The sequence below is a fragment of the Siniperca chuatsi genome, linkage group LG10, assembly GCF_020085105.1.
Source record: "Siniperca chuatsi isolate FFG_IHB_CAS linkage group LG10, ASM2008510v1, whole genome shotgun sequence".
Classification (NCBI taxonomy): domain Eukaryota; kingdom Metazoa; phylum Chordata; class Actinopteri; order Centrarchiformes; family Sinipercidae; genus Siniperca; species Siniperca chuatsi.
Genome location: NC_058051.1, coordinates 18,981,455 through 19,002,805, shown reverse-complemented (window position 1 = coordinate 19,002,805; position 21,351 = coordinate 18,981,455). Strand labels below are relative to the sequence as shown.

At 40.5% G+C, this 21,351-nt stretch overlaps 3 protein-coding genes across 14 annotated transcripts in view; all 3 read right to left on the bottom strand.

Annotated features, from left to right (window-relative positions):
* Positions 1–2,710, bottom strand: part of plcg1 (phospholipase C, gamma 1) — a 28,404-nt gene extending 25,694 nt beyond the window's left edge. Inside the window, exons 1-2 of one of the 4 annotated variants that reach the window (XM_044212918.1) lie at positions 2,380–2,710; positions 806–1,093 (exon numbers count right to left, since the gene is read on the bottom strand). In XM_044212918.1, coding sequence (XP_044068853.1) covers positions 806–1,022 — 217 coding nt within the window. In that variant the 5' untranslated portion in view covers positions 1,023–1,093; positions 2,380–2,710. The remainder of the gene's footprint in view (positions 1–805; positions 1,094–2,379) is intronic. The other 3 variants (XM_044212920.1, XM_044212919.1, XM_044212921.1) reach the window with 3 other exon arrangements.
* Positions 2,711–4,209: 1,499 nt separating this feature from the next.
* On the bottom strand, positions 4,210–17,208 carry top1b (DNA topoisomerase Ib). The gene is made up of 21 exons (XM_044210643.1): positions 17,051–17,208; positions 16,721–16,745; positions 14,978–15,074; positions 13,991–14,123; positions 13,550–13,605; positions 13,281–13,385; positions 13,082–13,172; positions 12,884–12,969; positions 12,629–12,744; positions 12,421–12,542; positions 12,177–12,299; positions 11,902–12,089; positions 10,719–10,863; positions 10,456–10,599; positions 9,972–10,157; positions 9,318–9,386; positions 9,071–9,185; positions 8,298–8,425; positions 8,028–8,122; positions 7,614–7,763; positions 4,210–5,408 (listed from the first exon to the last, which is right to left on the bottom strand). Exons 1-21 carry the CDS (start codon positions 17,081–17,083, stop codon positions 5,306–5,308), a joined length of 2,310 nt encoding a protein of 769 aa, XP_044066578.1. The 5' UTR covers positions 17,084–17,208; the 3' UTR covers positions 4,210–5,305.
* Positions 17,209–17,568: 360 nt separating this feature from the next.
* Positions 17,569–21,351, bottom strand: part of ncoa6 (nuclear receptor coactivator 6) — a 12,540-nt gene continuing 8,757 nt past the window's right edge. For 4 of the 9 annotated variants that reach the window (XM_044210634.1, XM_044210635.1, XM_044210636.1 and 1 more), the window contains exons 12-17: positions 19,531–21,351; positions 19,085–19,141; positions 18,915–18,945; positions 18,402–18,443; positions 18,023–18,156; positions 17,569–17,935 (exon numbers count right to left, since the gene is read on the bottom strand). The exon at positions 19,531–21,351 is cut by the window's right edge and continues 1,219 nt beyond it. In XM_044210634.1, the coding sequence (XP_044066569.1) occupies positions 17,889–17,935; positions 18,023–18,156; positions 18,402–18,443; positions 18,915–18,945; positions 19,085–19,141; positions 19,531–21,351 (2,132 nt within the window). In that variant the 3' untranslated portion in view covers positions 17,569–17,888. Of the gene's footprint in view, positions 17,936–18,022; positions 18,714–18,914; positions 18,946–19,084; positions 19,142–19,530 lie in introns of those variants that run through there. The other 5 variants (XM_044210642.1, XM_044210639.1, XM_044210641.1 and 2 more) reach the window with 5 other exon arrangements.

Sequence of the window (21,351 nt, the reverse complement as noted above, 5' to 3'; positions counted from 1 at the left end):
TTCTTGTTGTCGACCCTGGATTTGTATCTGAGATGTGATTTACAGGTGTTACCATCAATATGCACCATTTAAACAAGACTCACACCTGCTCTGTCAATTTTTTTTTAATAATGCTACAAAGTAAAATAAATAATTGGACTTCTAACTCAAGTCTCTGAATGACGAACAACAACAACACAGGAACAAACTAAATCTATCAATTTTAGCAGGACAGAATAGCAACTTTCAGGAACTAATCAGAGCTGAAAAAAGGTGTCATATTGATAGAGAGATGCGACTGGGAATTATTTTTTAGTAATATTGTTATACAGCTTGAATGTTGTCTTTCCCTGTTTTGGAGGCAGCATCACAGTTACGCAATACAACCTGTGCTGTTATTAAGACTGTTTTGTCTGTGCAGAATGAACAATTAATGCCTCCTGTTTCACTTTCATTTCCACATAACCAATCCCCCCCCCAAACTTTTCTTGCGTGTAAATATCTTCTGAAAGCACCAATTTTCCACCTAAATATCATCACATTTCCAATATTAATGCATTTAGAAAAAAGTTTCACTGAGCCCTGCAACTTACATTCTTTAGGATCCAAAAGGATCTTGGAAGTGACTTCTTCAATCCTAACTGACATCATTCACCAGCTTTTCACAATATCGTCATCATGTAATGCGCTCTTACCAAGTCTTTTGTACACTGTACTTTTCATATTTCTGAATGTATGTAAACCAACCAGTTCTGGCATGGATCCCTTCACATTTACAGTGCTTTGTTTGTGTATATGTTTGTGTTTGTGTCTGCACGCTACTCACTCTCTCCTTCTATTTTATCTGTGCCCCGAGTCCAGATAATAGTCCTGGTCTCCAGCTTGACTTGAAATGTCCGTCTCTCTGGCCGCTGGGACTTCTTAGAATAAAACAGCGTCAGTACTGTTCCTAGCTCCAAGTCTCGGTACAGGTTGTTCATCTCTGTGTCGTTGTCCATCCACGGAACAGGTCCGTTGGAAAAGAAGCCCGAGGTCCCAGCCATGTTCACTTCCCCTGTTTGTTGTCAGTTTCCTCTCAGAACAATCTGCTCAGTCCAGGCCTAGACAGGGATACCTACAGCAGGAGAAGAGAAGGGGAAACCCATGAAACAACAATTCCCCGGTGACTTCTAGTGTGTCGGTGCTGTACACACATTAAACGGCAGTGAAGAGTTGATGCTGTCAGGAGACACATGTTTTAAATAAAACTTTACCGTACATATGCATGTCATGTGTATTTACATGCAGAAATAGATTTTTCTGTATCCAAAATATCTTACTCTCACAGTCCTGTTTAAAAACACATTTTTGTATTTTTAATACTGTTTTCAGTATTTTCTAAAAGCCAGAAATATGCCCATTTATAACTTTACATTTAACCAAAATCCTTTTTTAGTGTTCAGACTACTTGATCTTACAGATGCATTTCTGACAATAAATAGTGACATTTTACACAAATTCCAGAATGCTACCTGGGATAAAATAATGTCATTAATAACACACAATGGCAAAAAGTCTGTTTTGTATATGAACATGCAAACTTTGAATATTTAGTTTTACATTAATATGGACTCATGTTTTGTACATGACTAAACATATGTCATAAAACCTACAGTATAAGTACATAATGAGGTAGTAAAACAGCATATAGCCTACATAATAAATAATGTAGCTATGTTCTATTAAATCCATTTTTAAAAATGGTCATAATCATGTAAAAATAGACACGTATGTAGTTTGGCATACAAAGCATTCCATTTTAACATTTAATAAAATATGTGATTTTATTGATTTTTCTACATGGGTAATGTTAGTCTCAGTATTGAATAAGCTACCACTGAAACACAGTTAAATCCAAACAGTAACAGTAATAAGATTTATCATTAACATTGATGTAAATAAATGACAGCTGCAACCCGTCTGGCTAGAAAACGTGCTGATTAAGATAATCACGCCAGATAACTTTCTCACCGACACGATTTTACTTTTAATCTAGCAGCTCATTTAAACTGATTTTTAAAACTACCAACAGGCCTGTAACCTGCTGCAGTCCGTCCCAGAGGAAAACAAAGTTTCCTTCTGGATAAAAGAGGCATAACATTGTTGGGAATAGGACTGGTGGCGAATGGCAGCAGAGTGGGACAACAAGAAACGTCTGGCTATTCACAGCGTGGAAACGGGGCCGGTGTGTGCTAGCATATCGCTGGGCCAAAAGGAAGAATCACGGCTGTTTTCACCACGGAAAAAGCCCAGGTAGCAGTAGCTATTCTGCCCGTCTCTCCCCCTCTCTTTTCGCCTTACTGTGCGGAGAAAAAACAACTGGAAAACAGCACGTCGCAGGGACTGCTGTGCTGTACCTACCGCCGCAATCTCGGCCCGACCGCACATCTCTATCGGCTGAGGCTGCTCCTCTCTCTCCTCTCGCGCTCCCGTCGTCTTTCTCCTTCTCCTTTTACCCCCACACCCCGGTTTTCCGTGATTAAATCATCGCTAGGCCCTGGAAAGGCGCTGCAGTCCCGACGACAACAATTCCCGTTTCCTCTTCTCTCCTCCGGACGTTCACAGAGAGAGGCAGGCACACAGCGAGAACCGTGGCAAGACTACGCAAGTTTGTCTGCTCTCAGACACAGCCAGTGTAGGCCCTTCTCCCCCCAGCCACCACCAGCACCATCAACACAGTCAAAAACCAGACTTCCGCTACGGGGTTCCACAATAAAAGTCGTGTCAAGGAACTTGTTACACTGTTTTGGAGGATGCACATTAGGGACACTGGGTAGGGTTTTAATATTTTAGTTTGAGCCCCACTTTGTACCCTTTATGTAATTATGATTTTTACATTTGCATTGTCGATTACATTAGAGTCAAATTAATTTGCTGTCAACATTGTAAAGAAAAACATTGTAAAAAAAACTCTACATTTGAAACACAGCCTTTTTCTGTTACTAATTTTCCAGTGTACCATTAGGATTTCAACCCATTTCACAAAGTGCATCATTCCTTGACTCAAAAAAGATGACAGGATGAATAAGTATCTATCATATTGTATTTTTAAAATGTGCATGTAAATAAAGTAATCAGTTACATTATTATGGTCATATTTCAACTGAGCTAAAGCAGCGTCATGAGGACAGCAGTGGTGACATTCAAGTACGCATCTGGAGCTGTAAACAGCTTGATATTCATTTGTTGATACCATCATCAGACCTAATGAGACAACAGGTATTGAAGGTGTCTTTTACTTTTATCCAAAAGTAAACCCAGATCCAGATGTACAGATTTGACAGATCATATCTCCTTTTCAGGTTTCCTGCTCCTTTATGTTATAGGGTTTTTACTTTGTCCTTACATACAAGCCGTTTATGAGTGGAAGCCCTGCCATAAATACATTATTTACGAAACTCACAACACAAAGACGTTGATTTATTTCTGTTGATACATTTTTTGGCATCTCTGAAGCTCTACCAATTGCCTTATTCAATCTTTAATTTTAATTTAGCTCTGTCTTGCCTCTGTAACTGCTAGCTACTTCAAAGTACTTTTGCGTTGTGTGTTCTGATATCCCACCTCCACTGTACATTGCACTAGGAGAATATGAAATAGCGAACACCTTCATGCATTTATTTGGACAAAATTAACCTACTTCCGGTAATCATGCGTTTCTCTGCCGTAGCTTGACGTAGCTCATCCTTCAAGTAGGAGCGCCTGTTATCGGCCTCTTAAAGAAGCAGACCCTCTGCTTATACTGTACTTCATGAGTAGCTGTCTCCTCCACATAACCTGTGACCATGGCAATTTGTCAAGTTACAACTTGCTTATAACTACTTATTCCTCCTGTAACTAATACTGCACCTTACTACAATGGGTTGGTTTAGTTCTCATAATTGGTTTAATTCTCATAATTATTAAATTGCTGCACTTTTCGTCTCACCTGCAAAACGATAACTTTGATCATTTATCCATATAAATGATGAAATATAAGTGAAAATAGAAAATAATATTGAGAAATGAATTGTTTTTGAGACATATCATTGGGAACTGGACTATGACCCCTGACTTGACTGATTGCTATTGATTACATCACTGACAGGATTATGTTTCTCTTTGTATACTCAGGGATTCAGCTTGTTGTTTAAATCCCTTTTTCACACATATTTAAGTTTTTTAAAAAAGGACAAAGCGAGGACAAAAACGACAAGGTTGATGTTTTATTCTGAAAACTACAAAGCTCAAAACAATAAGCATTAAACCAATCAGGAGTTGTGTGATAAATGATCAAATAGCAAGAAATAATTAATGACAAAAGTTAAAATATCCATTCACATTTAGAAATTAATTCAAAGAGGACACTTTCTGCTTAATCACAGCAATACAAAAAAACAGCACACTACAATGATAGACTTCTGTGATAATTTTTTTGGCAAAATCCACATCCCTCTTAGAAACCATCTGTCTGAAGGAACAGTCTCTTTCAGCTCTGACACACCAACCATTATGCAGTACTTCAGCTGTTTCAAGTAACCAAGAGGAATATTACGTCTTGTTCATTGCAAAACTGTGGAAACAGACCCACACGAGTTGCATATGAGCAATGAAGAGCTTTTTGTTGACAATGCATACAGCACACATTTTATAAAACACTGAATCAGTTACTGAAAAATGACAAAAATATGTACATCCCTGAAATAAACTGCAAAATCAAACTAAATGGAAAAAAAAGATGACATTCGGTGTGCTAATAATTATGTGAGCATAGTGCTAGGGTTTCTATTCTTCACACGGTCATCAGTCTGTCAGGCTCATTTTATTGTACCAATCTTTCACACTAAAATTCCACAAATTGAAATTCATCCTATTATCTCCCATGTTGTTCCTCACAGTCTCCCACACAAACATGTATTAATTCATTATTCTATGAGAATATAGAATTTCTCAATCAGTCTGATGGCTTACGAATTTCAGTACGGTCATGTCTGACAAAAGATAATACTAATGTGTTCATAGTTGATTGATCATAGGCAGATAGCTGCAGCTACATACACACTACTGTGATTTTTTTTAAGAGAGATGCCCTTTGGCAGCTTGGACAAATGGTTCAAGAGTTATTTTCCTATATTCACAACCAATCCATATATACAGCACAAGTATGAAACTGTGGTCACAGCTCAAAGTCTTCTTCCTCCTTCACAGCCCTGCATTAACCACACAGTGGAATCATTTGACATCAGCTACAAACCATCTTTACAATCAAAGAAAGGCATGGGTAGAAAAGTTAAAACATTAAGTGTGTTTAAAACTCATAGTCCTTGTCAGCCATGTCAATTGCCCAGGCGAACTTCTCTCTCTGGGTTTTGTTGTAGATCTTCTCAATGGGAACGCCCCATTTCTTGCACCTGGAGTGGAGGGAAGATAGACCAGTTAAGGGCAAAAAATGACTGGGCTCATCCACTCACTGGCTGCACCACTGCACCACTATTGTGTCTGTATTATATAGAGGAACTACTATTATAGGAAATTCCCATGAAGAAGACTAGACAGTGACTCAGTTGTCAACAGAAAATCTAAAACTATGGGCTCATGTGCATTGCATTAATGTTGTTGGGACTTGATTAATGATCATTGCTTGTTTACTTTTTATATTGAACTGGGAAAGAGTCCACTATGTATTACTATATTAGTATAATATCTTCTACAATCCAGTGTCTTTAGACAGCCCATGTGTACAGTATACTGAACTTGTGGTAATGTTAATACATTGATTCACACATATGACAGGTGCCTGTTATAGACCTTTTTCACAGCAGATTTTGACTTGTCATAGCAGGAAAAGCACAGGTGAAACAAATGTCATTACCGATGGCTCAGTTCCATTAAGTGACCCAGTAAGCCAAGCCAGTGAGCCAGCATGCCAAATACAGGGCCCTGAAACTAGTTCAACTAAATGGAATGCACTCGTTATCAATGTTATTGATTATACGTGTGCTTTTCCTGTTATGACATACCAAAATGTCTGCTGTAAAAAGGTCACACTGTCATGGCTTACTGGGACACTTGAATACAATGGAGCAATCCTTAATGCTATTAGTAACACCTGTGCTTTTTCGAGGGGGGGGCAGTGACTCCTAGTGACTTTTATGACTTGAAGTGCAGGAACTCCACAGCTACACTCTAGTGTTATGGACCAAGATGGACACCAAACAAATACTAATGTTTCATTTCATAGATTTTAAGCTCAGAAATGTATCGAAAATCAAGGGATCCCATGAATCCCGCGTGATAATGGTTAGAATTTTATGGCACACTTGTGTTCTGATTCTGGATTAAAATGCAAATTCAGTTTTTTGAGTCACACTTGCTGTACTTGACTGTTGAGTGCAGTGTTAAGAGAGACTACCGTTCCACAATATAATGTGAGGCAAGAAGGAAGTATTGGGCACTGGGTGGTGAAGAAACAGCTCAGGTTGGACTGCCAATGAATAATCTAAATATAAATTGTATATATGTAAACACAAGTGATATTTTCTGAAAAATAAAAATAAATAATATTTATATAGTTTTCTTGTCAGTTTCTTGTTAAACTAACTTCCTGTTAATTTTGTAAAATTATTTTACAGTAACCCCCTAAATAGTACATAATTATGCCAGTGCATAGCATATACTTAATAGAATTAGTAGATACTATACTATGGGAATAAGAAACACTCAACATATTTGGTATACGTGAATCAAACTTAAGTAGCTAGCTAGTAGCTAACTAAACAGAAAACAAGATAATTTCTCTTCTTAATTCAAGCAAAGGTTGTAGCTGTTATTTAGAATGACTTACGTAACTAATTATATGCGGTTTCTCAACAGTCAAGTCAACTGTGCTAGCAAGAACAGATTGTTCTAGCGAATCTCTTTATAGTCTGAACCTACTACACTCTCTGCATGACAGAATAATATGTCAGCTAGCAATCAACCCCATTTGATTCAATGTTTTCATCTCTGTTACACATATACATACACATACAACAAAAGTGTAGACCAGGTTCCCATGCACCACCCTACAAAGGGGGGGACCCCATCCCTTACGCTTTACAATCGGGCAAAACATGGAGCATTCCTGTAACCATTGTGCTTGAGGAGGAGGCTCTCCATAAATAGCTGTGGGGTATGGGTTAGGGAGGGCGGACCACTATTCCCCTTCTCTGTGGCCTGGCCCTCCATTCAGCCATAGACAGCTCCTCATTGACTTCCCACATGGAGGAAAGAGTGCTGTTTGGGGACGCTCCCTGGCTTTCAGAAACAAACCCCATTGTTCCTCACGCTCACACGCTTTTCTTCCTCTTATTTTCCTTCTGCAGCCGTTAGCTTTTGTGCTTGTGCTACTCCTTTTCCTACAATGCAAGAGCATTTCCTGCCTTTCTGTCATCAAGGTAGATATGCACCCCGCACACCCGCCCACCCAGAGAAAGCCGGCCTATTAAACAGTAGGTGGTTTACTCATTTAATGTCACAGGTTTTTTTTTTTTTTTACCGTAATGACACCTTTAATCAAATAATAGTTAGTAGCTGATAAACAGAGGTAAACAGCTTTTGCTGTGCCACATAAATACCATGCAACAGATATGCGTGGATCCAGGTAGTTGAGCTTGGAGGTGCCCAGAGCAATCTGCTTGTTCTCCTCTCTGTCTGTGGCCTGCACCTGGAGCTTCATCAGCTGCTCCTCTATCCTCTGGACAGCTTTACGCTTCACCTCCACAGCCCTGAGAGAGACACAAGGACAGACAGAGGGAGATGGATACAGAAAGAAAAAGAGATACAGAGAAAGACAAAGACAGAGATGCATAGACGCAGGGAGACACAAAGAGAGGAAGAATTATACTGTATTGTTCATCTGATGTTTAGTAGTCTGTACAGATAAAACTTCGTGGCCTTACATCCCACAGACGAAGAAGTTTAAGTAAGTAAGTAATGAATAAAACTGTGACAGCCTCTTGCACTGGTTAGCAGCGCTCAGGCTTTCTTACTTTTTGCTTTTGTCATCATGGGAAGCCTTGTGATCAGCCTTGGCAGCCTTCAGCTGCTTCCTGGCTGCTGACAGTTGATTCTGTTTCTCGTCGATCTGCAATCACAACAAACACACGCCGAGTGAAGTAGATAATCTGCAACACGTAGAGAGGGAATATCTTTATCTTTTACAATGACAAAAAATCTCCAAGGCAACCAAGATGATGCCAAGACATCATTGCTTGTGGAGGGGCAACAAAACTGAAGAAAGGTGGAACACAGGGGTTTACCTTGGTCTGAAGGTTTTGCATGGACTTCTCAAATGTTTTGGGTGGAGCTCTCTGGTGGTTACAGAGGATAGCCACTGCCCGGTTGGCTCGGTTGTATGACAGGATTTTAGCTGGGATGCTGTCATCAGCTAGAGACCCAACAATGACACAACAAGGCAGGAGAAGTAGTTTAAAATGATTTAAATTTGAAATTACAGACCCAAGTTTTGCAGTGGTTATGCATTTCAAGGTATAATAAGTCTTTTGTTTTATTATTTGTCCTAACAAACACAACACAGACGCCACCGGTTACATAGCCTCTCATACATTACTGAAAGTTTCTGTGATAACAACAGGTGGAATCATCTGTTGAGTTTACAGCAATGTGTACTGGTCCAAAATACTTTTTCTTATTATACTTTTCTAGACATTTTTGTGCAATTGTCAGACATTTTAAGAATGTTAATTCATCTTTCAGACTTCCATATACATTTAAGAAAAAAAAATAACGATACGAAATACTTTTTTATGTAATTTAATTGTGTCAAATCTAATCACCATTTTTAATTGTATTCATAAAAAAGTGCAAAAACATTTATTTTTCACGTGTGTGTACATGTACGCCTCTCACTCGACACTGCAGAATATCAGACTATCTAAGTGAGTTTTGGTTGAATTGCAGGAAAATTGTGAAAAACCGTAAAGAGTGATTACGAGTTTTAGCTGTGCTTAGAAACGATGTGGGTGTTATACAAGTGAGCAGTGTGTGACTGGCTGAAGCTGCTGTCACTCACAGCAGGAAAGTTCCTTGAGCTGCTGTTGCAGGGTGATGGAGGCGTTGTAGGTACGAAAGACCTTGGCTGTCAGGCCATCCATCAGCTCCTGTAAGTGCTTATTCAGAATAGAAGTCTGCAGGAAACACGGAGAAAGAAAAGAGGGTACAGTTTGGAGAGGAAGCGGAAACAGAGTGACAGAAGTATTACAACTAGCAATTTAAACAGTTCAGCCTCAGAGGCATATATTCATGTGTGTGTTTCTTACATTCAGTCTGTCAAAGAGGTCATCTTCAGGCTGCTTGTTCTCCAGGAACAGCTGAAGGTTTTTAAAGACCTGATAATAAATCAGCAAAGATTTATTTAGCACGAAATCACTTACATTTAACAAGGTCAGACTAACAGTGTTCGGGGATGCACAATCACATTTCTGCCATATGGGGGTGCTATATTATTCCTGTTCATGATGACAAGTGCAGGTGGTTTATTACAGGTTAATGTGTCTTTTGTATGCATTTCTATGTGTAAGTGAGGATGCAGAGAGGAAGTGTGGCCAAATAGATGGTGCCCAGACTTGTTGAAGAATTTGTGACTGAATACAGAACATGTCTAGCGTGTGTCTGTTTGCATATCTGTGTGTGTTTGTGTGTCTTTGCACTCCGGTAATAGCAGGAAACAGACCACCCTCTGAGGCAGAACTAACGGAAAGCTTTTAGTGCCTGATCACCTGTCTGTGCAAACATCCTCCACAGCGTAGCAAATTCTTATCCCATTAACACTAAATTCACATAACTGTCAAATACACACCCAACACCACCCATAAAACCACGTAAAGTCACAGCTTTGTGCTTTAATGTATCTACCAACTCTTCTCTCCCTCCGTTCCCATGTTCCTCTCCTCACAGTCCCTTCCCTTTCTTACCCTCTTCTCTACAGGGATCTTGTTGTAGTAGCGGATGGAGTCCTTTCCCAAGAAGTCAAACTCCACCACGTACTCCTGGTCGTCCATCTTGGGGTACAGTTTGATGTGCTCCACCCGCAGTGAGCAGCAGCCAACTGTGTCCGCCGTCTCACCTTCCTCCTTTTCGTTACCAGCCCTCAGTGCAAGCTACAGGGGAAACGCCACGCATCGTGATCATTATCAAGACTTAAGAAGGGAGCCCTTGTGGTTAACAGAAATGATAAAAGGGGGTCTATAGTAAAATGAAAACTGTAAATTTCAGCATTTCATTGCTAACATGCTTAGTAACATTGCGAGGACCTTACTCTGATGGTAGATTTCAATCTCCATCCAGTGCTTTTTTCATATACATAACAAGTTAAAATCAAAGATATGTTGGTGTTTGTAATATTTTCCCCACTTGTTCTGTATCTTATCATTACAGTTTTACTGTATTTCTCCTCACCTTGTCTATGAAATACAGTGCCACAGCTCTCTGCCTGATCCTCATCTCTTTTGACTTCCAGTCGTCTCTATACTGGGTACGGAGGCGATCCACACATTTCTTCAATCGTCGAGCAGTCTCATATTTCTGCCAGTCCTTCTCCCCCTGCACACACACACACACAACAAACTGTTTATCCAACAGGGAAACAGATGGATAATTTTTTTCAACAAGGGATCACTGGTGACATATTTAAACTCCTTTAGTTAGGATTAAGTCAGTACCTTGATCCTGGAGCTAGGATTCAACATGATGTACTTAATGGAGCCCTGGATGTTCTCCGTCCAAGATACCAGCCAGGTCACCTTGTTATCATGACGAACCTCCTTCCATTTTGTTCCTGGGGGAGGTTTAGGGTGCTTGGAGTCCCTACAGAAAAAGAGGCAGGTTTACTATAAATAGGTGCGAAATGTGTTGACAGCTTTTCCCATATGTATATTTAGCACAGCATCTCAGTGTTGTCTGAGACCACTGAGACTGTGTTTCTACCTATGTGTTGATTAAGGTGCATTCCTCATAGGTATAATAAGCAGCACTTATTACAGACCTAAAATGAATCTACTTCAATAAAATATTTTTTCATCTTTATGGGCCAATCTAAGATGAACTTTATATTGTAAACACTACAGCTATGAGACAATAGTGTACAGAGAAATGTCACTGTAAAACAAACCCCATTATGACCAGTATGTGGGGGTCGACATGTCCTCCCTGGGTCGTGTTATTGTTTGCACACACACAGCGTACTCAGACAGGAAAACTACCTTTGACAGAGTGCCGGCACGTGTGCATCTGTGTTACTATGTATACAACATGCACTATATACATTCTTTTGCTGGTGTCTCCGTGATGGCAACTGAATGCTGCAAATTAGCCTTCCTGTAAACTCTCTCTCTCTCTCTCTCTCTCTCACACACACACACTGCCCCTGAGGCATGGAATAACAGAAATAAAACGAAAATTATTCCCACTGTCTATAAATAAATCCAGCACAACATGGCAGTGAGAAGATGGAAGATAATGGGAAAGAAAATGAAAAAAGAGGATGAGCAGGGAGAGAGAGGTTAAGAGCAGGACAATGAATGTGAGGTTTATGTCTGCATGTGTCCTTTTGACAGACTAATAGCTTCCACAAGCACCCACTTAATATATTCTGTTTTCCAATCACACATGTTCACACCTTACCCTTATAATTCACACACTACTCCCACTATGTACTTTCACATAACTACAATAGTTTGACAGGGCCATCTTGTGGTAAAAACTCAGGACAAGACATAATATTAACATCAGTGTTCTGACAGGTTTTGTGTTTATCCTATGAATCTTATACCTAAAAACTAAACTAAAAATGAAAAGGTCCATGGCAGTGAGGGTGGTGATAACGGTGGTGTTGAGATTACCTACTTGCTACAGTTAATAATGATGTCTTCAGGTCTGATGCGTCGTTTCAGCATGCCCATCTTCGGATGATCGCCTCGTCCTCGAAAGAGGCCTGGCGGCTCGATGCGGAAGTTTCCAATCCTCTCCTTGTGGTTGTCCATGATGCAGAAACCGTACTCCTGGAGGAGTCTCTCATTCTCCTCTTTGTTTTTCTACAAAGTGTATGAAAATATGAAAATGCAGTGAGAGATTTCGTGATGGTTTCAGGATTGGGAGAGTCTGCATGAATGTAGGCCTACCTGTTTCTCCTCTTTTGACAGCTGTTTCCTAGCTTCTGATTGGGCCTTGAAGTATTCATTCATCTCACTGAAGTTGCACTTGTTCAGGTCGGTGATCTTTGACTTCTCCTCTGATGTCATTTCCTAAAATAAAAGAGAAGACATCTGAAGCATGTCCAACTTAAATACTTGAACGTCACACCTTCTGTAGACTCTGGCTCATGTGCTCAACTTGAGACACTTGAAAATGTCTTTATCTCCTCACCTTCCTCCAGTCCTTAAAGAAGTTCTTCCTGAAGATGTCCTTAGTGGTGTACTCATGATCCAACATCTTGGCAAAAAATGTAGCTACCTCCTCAGCAGGGGCACTAAGCTTCATAGGCTTACCTACAAATACAGAAAACTCACACTGTAGTCTTGACCATACAAAATTAATAATATATTACAACTTTTTTTTACACAGACAGACTCACCATCATAGAAAAATTTGACTTTGTCAGGCAAGGGTTCATATGGAGGTGCAAACACTGGACCCTTATGCTCAAGGAAGCGCCATTTGGAGCCATCAGTATATCTTTCCTCCTCCCACCTAATCACCAGAAACAACAATAAAATACAACCCATGAGAGAAAAGAAAACTATAGTATCTACTTGTCAGTAGCTGTTTATATCAGCTAACTGTCCTTGGTGTGTAATTTCCTGAGGAAAAATTATCAAAATTATCTTACCATTTCCACTTCTCCTCTTCTTCTTTTTTGGCTTTCTTTCCCTCTGTTACATTTTTGTCTTTTGTCTTCTTTTTGGGCTTGATGTCCTGAAACAAGTGAAGAGAACAGAATAGAACACAAACAGCAGACACTCCAGCCCTGGGAATATGATAATGTATTCATCAAAATAATGTAAAAAAAAAAAAAAAAATAATAAACCTCATCTTCCTCATCCTCTTCGTACTCATGTTTCCTCTTCTTGGCCTTTTTGTCATGTTCTGTCTTGACTTTTTTGGGCTTGTATTCAAATCTGTAAACAAATATATAGATAATCTAAATGTATCTCAGATTACAGAACTGACAGTGACAGAACAGGAAGCATAAGGTAAAGATCTGGTTTAATTTGCATGATACCCACTCTTCATCATCATACTCTCGTTTGGAGGTCTTGTTGTGTTGGGGAGAGGGGTAGAAGCCGTTGTCTTCTTCAGGCTCACTCTTAATGGCAGGAGAGCTTGCATCTCTAAGCCACACATTGAAGAGATTTAACTGCATATTAGTAAAGCAATATCCCACTAATCATAACCAAGCAAAGCCTAAGCTTGAAGTGAATTCTTTCCAAAATGACTTATGGCCAGAGCTGCTTTATAATTAATTTATCAGGCACAACAAAGAGATGCTGTTTACCTTACATATCCATTTTCTTTCTCCTTTTTAGGCTTGTCTACATAGGATGATTTGATCTGTGAGAAACAGGGGAAGATATATTAGCATATCTCTTTGATAAGTAAAATGTGCTTCAACCACTTTCCCTCTTTTAAACAATGTTGTAAACTTTAACTTATAGTCAGAGTTCATGGAAGGCTATAGGGGCCGTCTGTGCTGATATTAGTTTTGTAATTTGTTTTCTCACCAGGGCAGTCTCATGAAGACATTGGAAGAGATTAATACACGAGAGTTATGTCAAGACCACAAAATACTTAATTTTGTGATCATGAGAAAACAAAGCTTTTTAGTTAATTTTACAAAATAATAATTCTGTAATAATGAGAAAACAAAAATATAATATTTACACTAAAGGCCTGCACAGCCTTTTATAAAAGGCAGACTGACTGTCCATTAACAAACCTTCTCCTCTCTCCTCTTCTCTTTGTCCTTGTCTTTCTCTTTGTGTTTTTCCCTGTGCTTGTCTGAGCTGCTGTCACTGTGCTTCAGCTTCTCTTTGTCTCGGTGTTTCCTCTCAGAGTGGTCCTTATGTTCACTGGAACACAGAAGCCACAGAGGTCAGAGATCAAGTGCACAAGGTCAGATGTGGACCAGATGCACAGGCACAAAAGATGTCATCGACAAAGCACCAACCACCAGCAATATAAACTTAACCATTTTTAACAAACAATGACAGTGTCATGGACACCTGCCAATAAGAATGATCAAAGTCCTGACTCTACTAACAATAATATAAAGAGTACAGTCTAGACCTGCTCTATATGAGAAGTGCAATGAGATAACTTTGAATTGTTGTGAATTGGAGCTACATAAATAAAACTGAATTTAATTTAATCCTACAGCCCACAAGTATTTCAATTAGACAAAAAAACAACATAAGAACTGTTCCACAATGGTTACAATTACAAATTACAAATGCTCTGCAGACGTCATTCATAAAAGTGGATTTCATGGAGTCCTTGTCATGTATGTTTGCTGACTTAACATGGCAGGTTCTATTAGTTTCGATGAAATCAGCAGTACCCTGGGTGATTTGTTCATGTTCTTGTTGAAATGCTTGCTTTTTTGTACGTTTCATACTGGCAGACTCTGCATCCAAATACATGGAATGTGTCACTATCCACCTCATTGAAGATTCAGTTATGACAGCTAAAACCACCACTTCATAACAGAATTTATACTGGTAAAATACAGCATTGTGAGGATATACAGTATGTTAGTAGGTAAAGGTAACACTGAAAAATGATAATTTTAGCAGCTGTTGACAACACAAATATTGGTATAGGGCTAAAGAAATGTGCATTGGTCACTCCATATGCAAAAACATCAACTCGAATTTTGTCTGGTATTTGACCAAAAAAACATGAGAGGAAGATGCAGATATCCAACCTGTTGCTGTGCCTGAATTTCTCTCGCTCCTTGTCTTTCTTGTGGTCTTTGTGTCTGTGTTCCTTGTCTTTGTGCTTGTCTTTATGTTTGTGAGTGACTATGACACAAAGGAGAGATCAACTTGTTTAGCAGCAAAGAAATATCAGAACAAAAAATAAATATTTTTGCCCAGTGTGTATATCTGAGAATCAGTCTTTTACATCTGATTGTCTACACTTATAGATTTACTGTAGATGTCCCTTGCATTTATTTGAGCCAGGAAGTGCAATAACACAAGCTGAAATAGAAAAAAGCATCCTCCATATTTCTTCTGTATTCTACCCCACTGTTGAAAGTCACTCTCCAATTAGCTCTCAGTGCCCTACATCTCACCCCAACACACAATTGCTGTAGCTGCCCCTGAGGTTCAACCTCCATCTTCATCCTCGAGGACACACCTGTATGGTGGTGTTTTGAGATGGTATTTCCCTCATAAAAGAAAAGGGACCTGATAGTGATACTTATTAGTAACCTTGTCATACTTTAGATTTACCACAAGATCACTTTAATATTCCAACTGTATCCTCACAACATTCATCTCCTCTAATATTTAAATATTTAACATAACAATAGCTTTTTTCAGCAGGCTTTTATTCAACTTTAGCTGATTACTTGGTTGCTAGTGTTCTCTAGTCCCTCTGGCCTATGGGTAAATAAGTATACTCTGAGTCTATATAGTATAGTATATATATATAATAGTTAATAAAAACAACACCACAGTATACTGATATATATATATATGATATAGTCAATATGAGGAGTAAAAATAGTTTCATGCTCTCAGTGCAGCTAGAAAATGTTTAGGCTATAACAATGATTTTACAGGAGTCTTCATATTAAAATGCTTCCTGCTGAGTGATATCCCTCCTGAGGTAGACCTGGCTTGGCTTGATCATCACCTCGTGGCGCCCTGTTGTCATGGCAGTTTAATAACGGGTATTATCTGCTATATTTAACAGTAGCACACATCCCAGTTATAAACTAAATAATTTCCCACAGACTGACTTTGCTTTCCATCTCATCAGGCAGCAAATTAAGCTTCTAGGGAAATAATGCTCTCAACTTTGCAGGAGTAACGGATACTCTTGCGTGGAAGCTCTAATTTGTGCAAAAAATGACTACTCAAGGCATATGCTTTTTAATAATGTAGTGCAACTTTGTTTTCTGTAGCTTAAAGTTTTAAACTCATGTGTGAGCGTTCCCTGTTGGCAGTGCAGATAAATGTCTCTCGCACAGAGATGGAGGCTGAGTGCGTGCAGCTGGTGGTGAGACACGGGCAGGGCAGGGATAGGCGATAAGCTCCCAGCTCTCGCCTCCATATCACGGCAGACAGTTGGCTCTCTGATCGGCGCCCTGGCTGCTACAGAAAAAGAAAATGGCGCAGAGACTAAGTCCTCAGCCCCAATTCTGCCACTTTCGGCTCCAAAATTCGTTGTAGTTGCACGTACATATTATAAAACTAAAGCGTGCAAAATAAACACGACGCCAGGCCCTTTCGGAATAACCCAGCAGATTAAAAAACCGAGGGTCGCAAGTGTACACTTTAGACCCTGTTTTTGAACAATAGCCGCAAGAGAGTGGAGGAGAAGGGACTTAGTCTCTGGGACGCCATTTCTGTCCTTTTAAAAACTAACAGTAGACAGATCACGATTCCGATTGGAAATCAGAGTCAATATGAATAGAAATCATCATCAGAGCACCTACCGCTTCCTTTAGATCCAGAATTGACCTGGAAATTGTGAAAAAAGATGTTTTTAATATTTCAATTTTGCAAATGCCGGTAGCTCGGTTATTCAAGTTTCAATTGGCATACAAATGTACCTTAAAATACATGTATTTTCCCACAATAAAATGCAAATACTCCACATATTTCTTTTTTGTTTTCACTAAAATGACTAAGAGAACAGCGTAACTTATTACGTTACCTATCATTTCTTAACCGTTATTTCATATCATGACGATTAATACTCGTCAGTTATTTCCAAGGAATTGATACAAACTGACCACAGACATGAATTATTGACTAAGAGGTACCTGAGAATCTCCATGTCCATGATCTCCGCTCATGGTCAAGTTGTTTGTGTTTGTAAAGCAGGTGAAGTTATCACAGTAGACAGCTGTTCAGGATGCGATGCTCAGGGAACCCTCACTGACAGACTGGAATGGAGTCCCAACGTTTACTAACTGCGCATGCTCACACCACCCTGAACACCGAGAGAAATTACTGTGCGTGGTCCCTGCCTGAGCCAAAATTTTAAGTCAGTGATGGCAGTGTGGATACTACAAATTACACTAGTTTTATTACATTTATACAGGATGCCTGTTTCTGGTGGAAGCAAAAAAATATACATATCCTAGAGCATCACGTGCTGTCAATGCTTTAATTTCTCTTAACCTAAATGGAGTCTTCACTGTTTACATTACACTCCACCTCCTACTAGTGCTTATCAATAATACAGTACTTTAATGCAGCACTGGAAAGAATGAGCAAGCTGAGACTGAACTTAAAATGATCAACAACCTTAGGACAATACATGAATCACCTTACACAGTTTCACAGACCAAAAGCAGTAGAAAATTTAATTCAGTTTTACAACATAATTATACAATCATGACAAGCTCTATTATCAGTCTTCACATGATTAATCCAGCATTTAATATAAAAAGCACATTCACACAAACACGTACTGTATGCACACATTCTAACTACAATCTCACATAACAGCATGGACAAAACAATAGCATAATTCTTTTTAAAAACAATCTGTACATGGTTTCTTCCTCCAGTGAAAATTCATAATCTGGGAACAGAGAAACCAATATCGACTGATTCACAGCGGAAAACAAAAACATTTACAGTACAGTTCACAGGCTATTTAGACTTCCTTCGTTTGGCCTGGGTGGGGCTCGCTCCAGTTTCTGTTAAAAAGAGTACACAAGTGTATTAGAGAAAAGGTAGTAATGCCATGTGTATGTCTTTAAAAGCTGCTTGTGTATTTAAGTTACCTTTTACAGCAGCATTGGTTCCAGGCCTGGCTGATCTCTTCCTAATGCCGCTGTCCGCTACTGGCTCCTCCTCCACCTCCTTTTCTGCCCGGGAGCTGCGTCGGCTTGGTCCCTTGGGCTTCTCCACAGCAGCTCTGGGAAGACCAGATAGAAAAACAACAAACGACAAGGAAGGAAGGACAACACAAGGATGTGTTATTAAATATGCAAGGGTGCGAGTTAACTCTGCTCTACTCAGAGAAAGATATAATACCACTCTGGACTCTGCTGTTTTTCCTCGTCTACCACAGATACTGTCCGTCTTCATCCCGACAGCATCCACTGCGTCGACATGATCACTGCTTGTGTCTTTGCAGCGCAAACATGTTAAAATACATACCTTGGGACTAAGTTGATGGGCGTCTTTCTTTTCTTTGCCCATCTGTGATAGAAGTGGAAAAACAGCGGTAAACTATAAACTGTGCTGAACAAACATGGCTTTACTTCCCCACCATATTATGACAATCCCCAGGAAAGGTCAGGTCAGTGGAGTGGTACAATTTGCTTTGTGATGGGCTGTTTTTTTTTGTTTAAACATCTGACATGCATTAGTATATTTATATTGTTGCATGCTAATCATACATACCAAGTGCTGAGGCCACGCGGCTCATTGTTTTCACCATGTACCCCCTTGGCCAACCAAAAGAACTCCCTGAGTTTCAGTAGAGTTAGAAATGTCTAAGCATTTTTCCTTCGTGAGCACGGGTCTTAAGACTAGGCCAACTTTTCAGTGATCAATAGATAGAATAGATAATAGTAGGGGACACCTTAATAGACCCCAGCACATGAAGCATTCCACAGCTAATCAACAATACAGCAGTTAAAAGAATACAAATGTTATGAGAAATCTTACCCTGGCTCAGAACCCGTCGAGACCTCTTCACCTGAACAGGACAAAAACAAGAGTTATTTCTATGCCACCTAGTTCCAAATGACTATTACGATATTATATGGAATTGTTCTTTTCTAATTAAAATACAAGCATTTTTAACAAATCCTTGAAACAAAGATGACCACAATTACCGGTCTTCTCACTGGCAACAGGTTCCTGCGACTGTGGGACTTCTTGTTGAATAGGTGCTGGGAAAAAATTATTGAATAGTTCAACTGACACATTTGAATATGTAAAACAAATTATTAGTCAGGAATACATATCACTGATTACTCAACTAAAACCACATATAGTGTGGCTATGTAAATGTTTGTAAGGTGATGAGCAGAAGGCTTGGATAACTGTCTCTCCTCCACTACCACCAGTTAGCAACAGCTTTGCATATAGCAACAAAAACAGGAATGCCAAATATTCTTTGTAAATGTACAAACCCAGGAAAGCTTAATACTTAAGGTTGCATGACACACGGTATATAAAGGTTCGTGTAGGATTATGGCCAGAATATGGTCATTATCCTGTTTATTTGATACATGCATACATACCCAATGATTCTTTTAGCTCACAGTTGTGTGTTTACCTGGGGTGGTCTGAGTGGTTTCAGCAGGTGCTGCAGCTGGTGGCATAGGGGGCTCCATAGCTGGGGGGTCAGACTGAGCTGGCGGAACTCCACTGGGGTTAGCAACTGGAGAGGATGTGGTGGGGGAAACCTCCTGAACAGGTCCAGGTCCAGCAACAATTGGAATAATGGACGGTACGGGACTTTGTACAGGAGCAACCGTAGAAAGCAAGGTAGCAGAAGAGACACCTGTGGTAGTACCAACTACAGTGACAATAGGAGCTTGAGAAGTTACAGCCTGGGCTGGGCTTGAAACGGAAGCTGGTGCAGACCCTGGAGCCTGGGTAACAACTTGAGCAGGAATAGCTACTTGGCCAGGAACTGGGATTGGAGAGGAGACTGCAGGCAGAGTAATGTTGTTTGGAGCAGCAGTAGTATGGGGAGCTAGTGCTTCAATCTGAATGGCAGGACTAAAGACCTGTGGTGGCACAGCCCCAGTGGGCCCCTGCACATGTCTTTCTACAGGACTCTGCTGGGAGTCAGCTGTACCAGTAACAGCTGCAGCGGCCTGTGTGGGTTTACTTTTCACCTGTGTAGTAGGAGATGGAGACATGGGGCTCTTACGGATGGAGTTAACAACCCCAGGACTAGAGCAGGGAGGAGGAGAAGCCAGGGGTGGCTGAAAGGGAGATGATGCTGAAGGGCTTGGATGGGGAGATGGCTGCTGGACCGGGGGACTAGATTTCTGAGCAGAACCTGCCTCACCTAGATTTTCTGTTTTGAGAGCCCCTGGGTTAATTTGCTGAGGAGCTGGGAGGATACCAACTGGGGCTGATGGGGACATACTAGTAGCAATCTGGACCTGTCCAATAGTACTTCTGGTGGGCTGAGTGCTTGTCATGTTAGCCCCTGAGGACTGGGTGGAACTTGGGGCAGGACATAGTTGGATGTTTGTAGTGGACACTTGAATAGGCCCCATCATGGTGACTGACTGTGATACCACTGTGGTATTGGGAGCCACAGGCGCACCTGGGACCTGGAAAATTGGGTTGATAAATACAGGGGTGGTGGCGATAAAGTGAGGAGGTCGGGGGACAGGGGCCTGCTGCCGGATGTCCTGAGGTCTAATGTTCTTGTTAGGGACAGCCACCATGGTGGAGACCATAGATGCAGGTGCCTGGGGAGTGGAGGCTGGGGTGATGGCGTTAGAGGTGACAAACACAGTAATCTGGTTGGGGGAAATGGTGCTAGAAGAGGCAGGGATCTGTATGACTGAGTGAACACTTGTGACAGGTTTAGGACTAGGGCTTGGTTTTAGAGCTGAACTGGCTGGGTTTAGAGCAGAGCTGGAGTTAGAACTGGTACTAACAGTGGAGGCAGGACTGCTCTGACCAGAAGTGACTGAGTTGGGGCTTACATTCGTGGTGGCATTAGTGTTAGTACTGAGGGTGGGGCAGAGGGTAGGTGTTGGGTTTACATTTGGACTGGGATTGACACCAAGGGTGGAGATGGGGTTTTGGTTAAGGCTGGGTGTAGTATTGGAGTTCACGTTGGTGCTAGGGTGCAAGCTGGGAATTGAAGCAGGCTGCAAATTTGGACTGCTGGTAGGGATTGGGACAGCAAGTTTGGGTTTAGCTTCTGATTCATTTATGGTGGCAGTGGTAGTGACAGCAGCTGACACATCTGTACTCTGGGAATTACTGTGGAGTGGTCTCTCTGGATCCATAGCAGACTTGGGGCTGTCCTTTCCCATAACATCCCTAACAGTATTACTCTGTATGGGCCGAAGAGGCATGTTTGGGATACCTGTGTTATCCAGTAACTGGTTAAGAGAGGTTGGAG

Coding starts and splice junctions, on each gene's coding strand:
- top1b (XM_044210643.1), bottom strand. CDS start 17,083: ATGAGCGGAGATCATGGACATGGAGATTCTCAG. Junction 7,764..8,027: donor CATGATGACAAAAGCAAAAA/GTAAGAAAGCCT, acceptor TGTCTCTCTCAG/GGCTGTGGAGGTGAAGCGTA. Junction 5,409..7,613: donor CCACGCATATCTGTTGCATG/GTATTTATGTGG, acceptor CCTCCACTCCAG/GTGCAAGAAATGGGGCGTTC.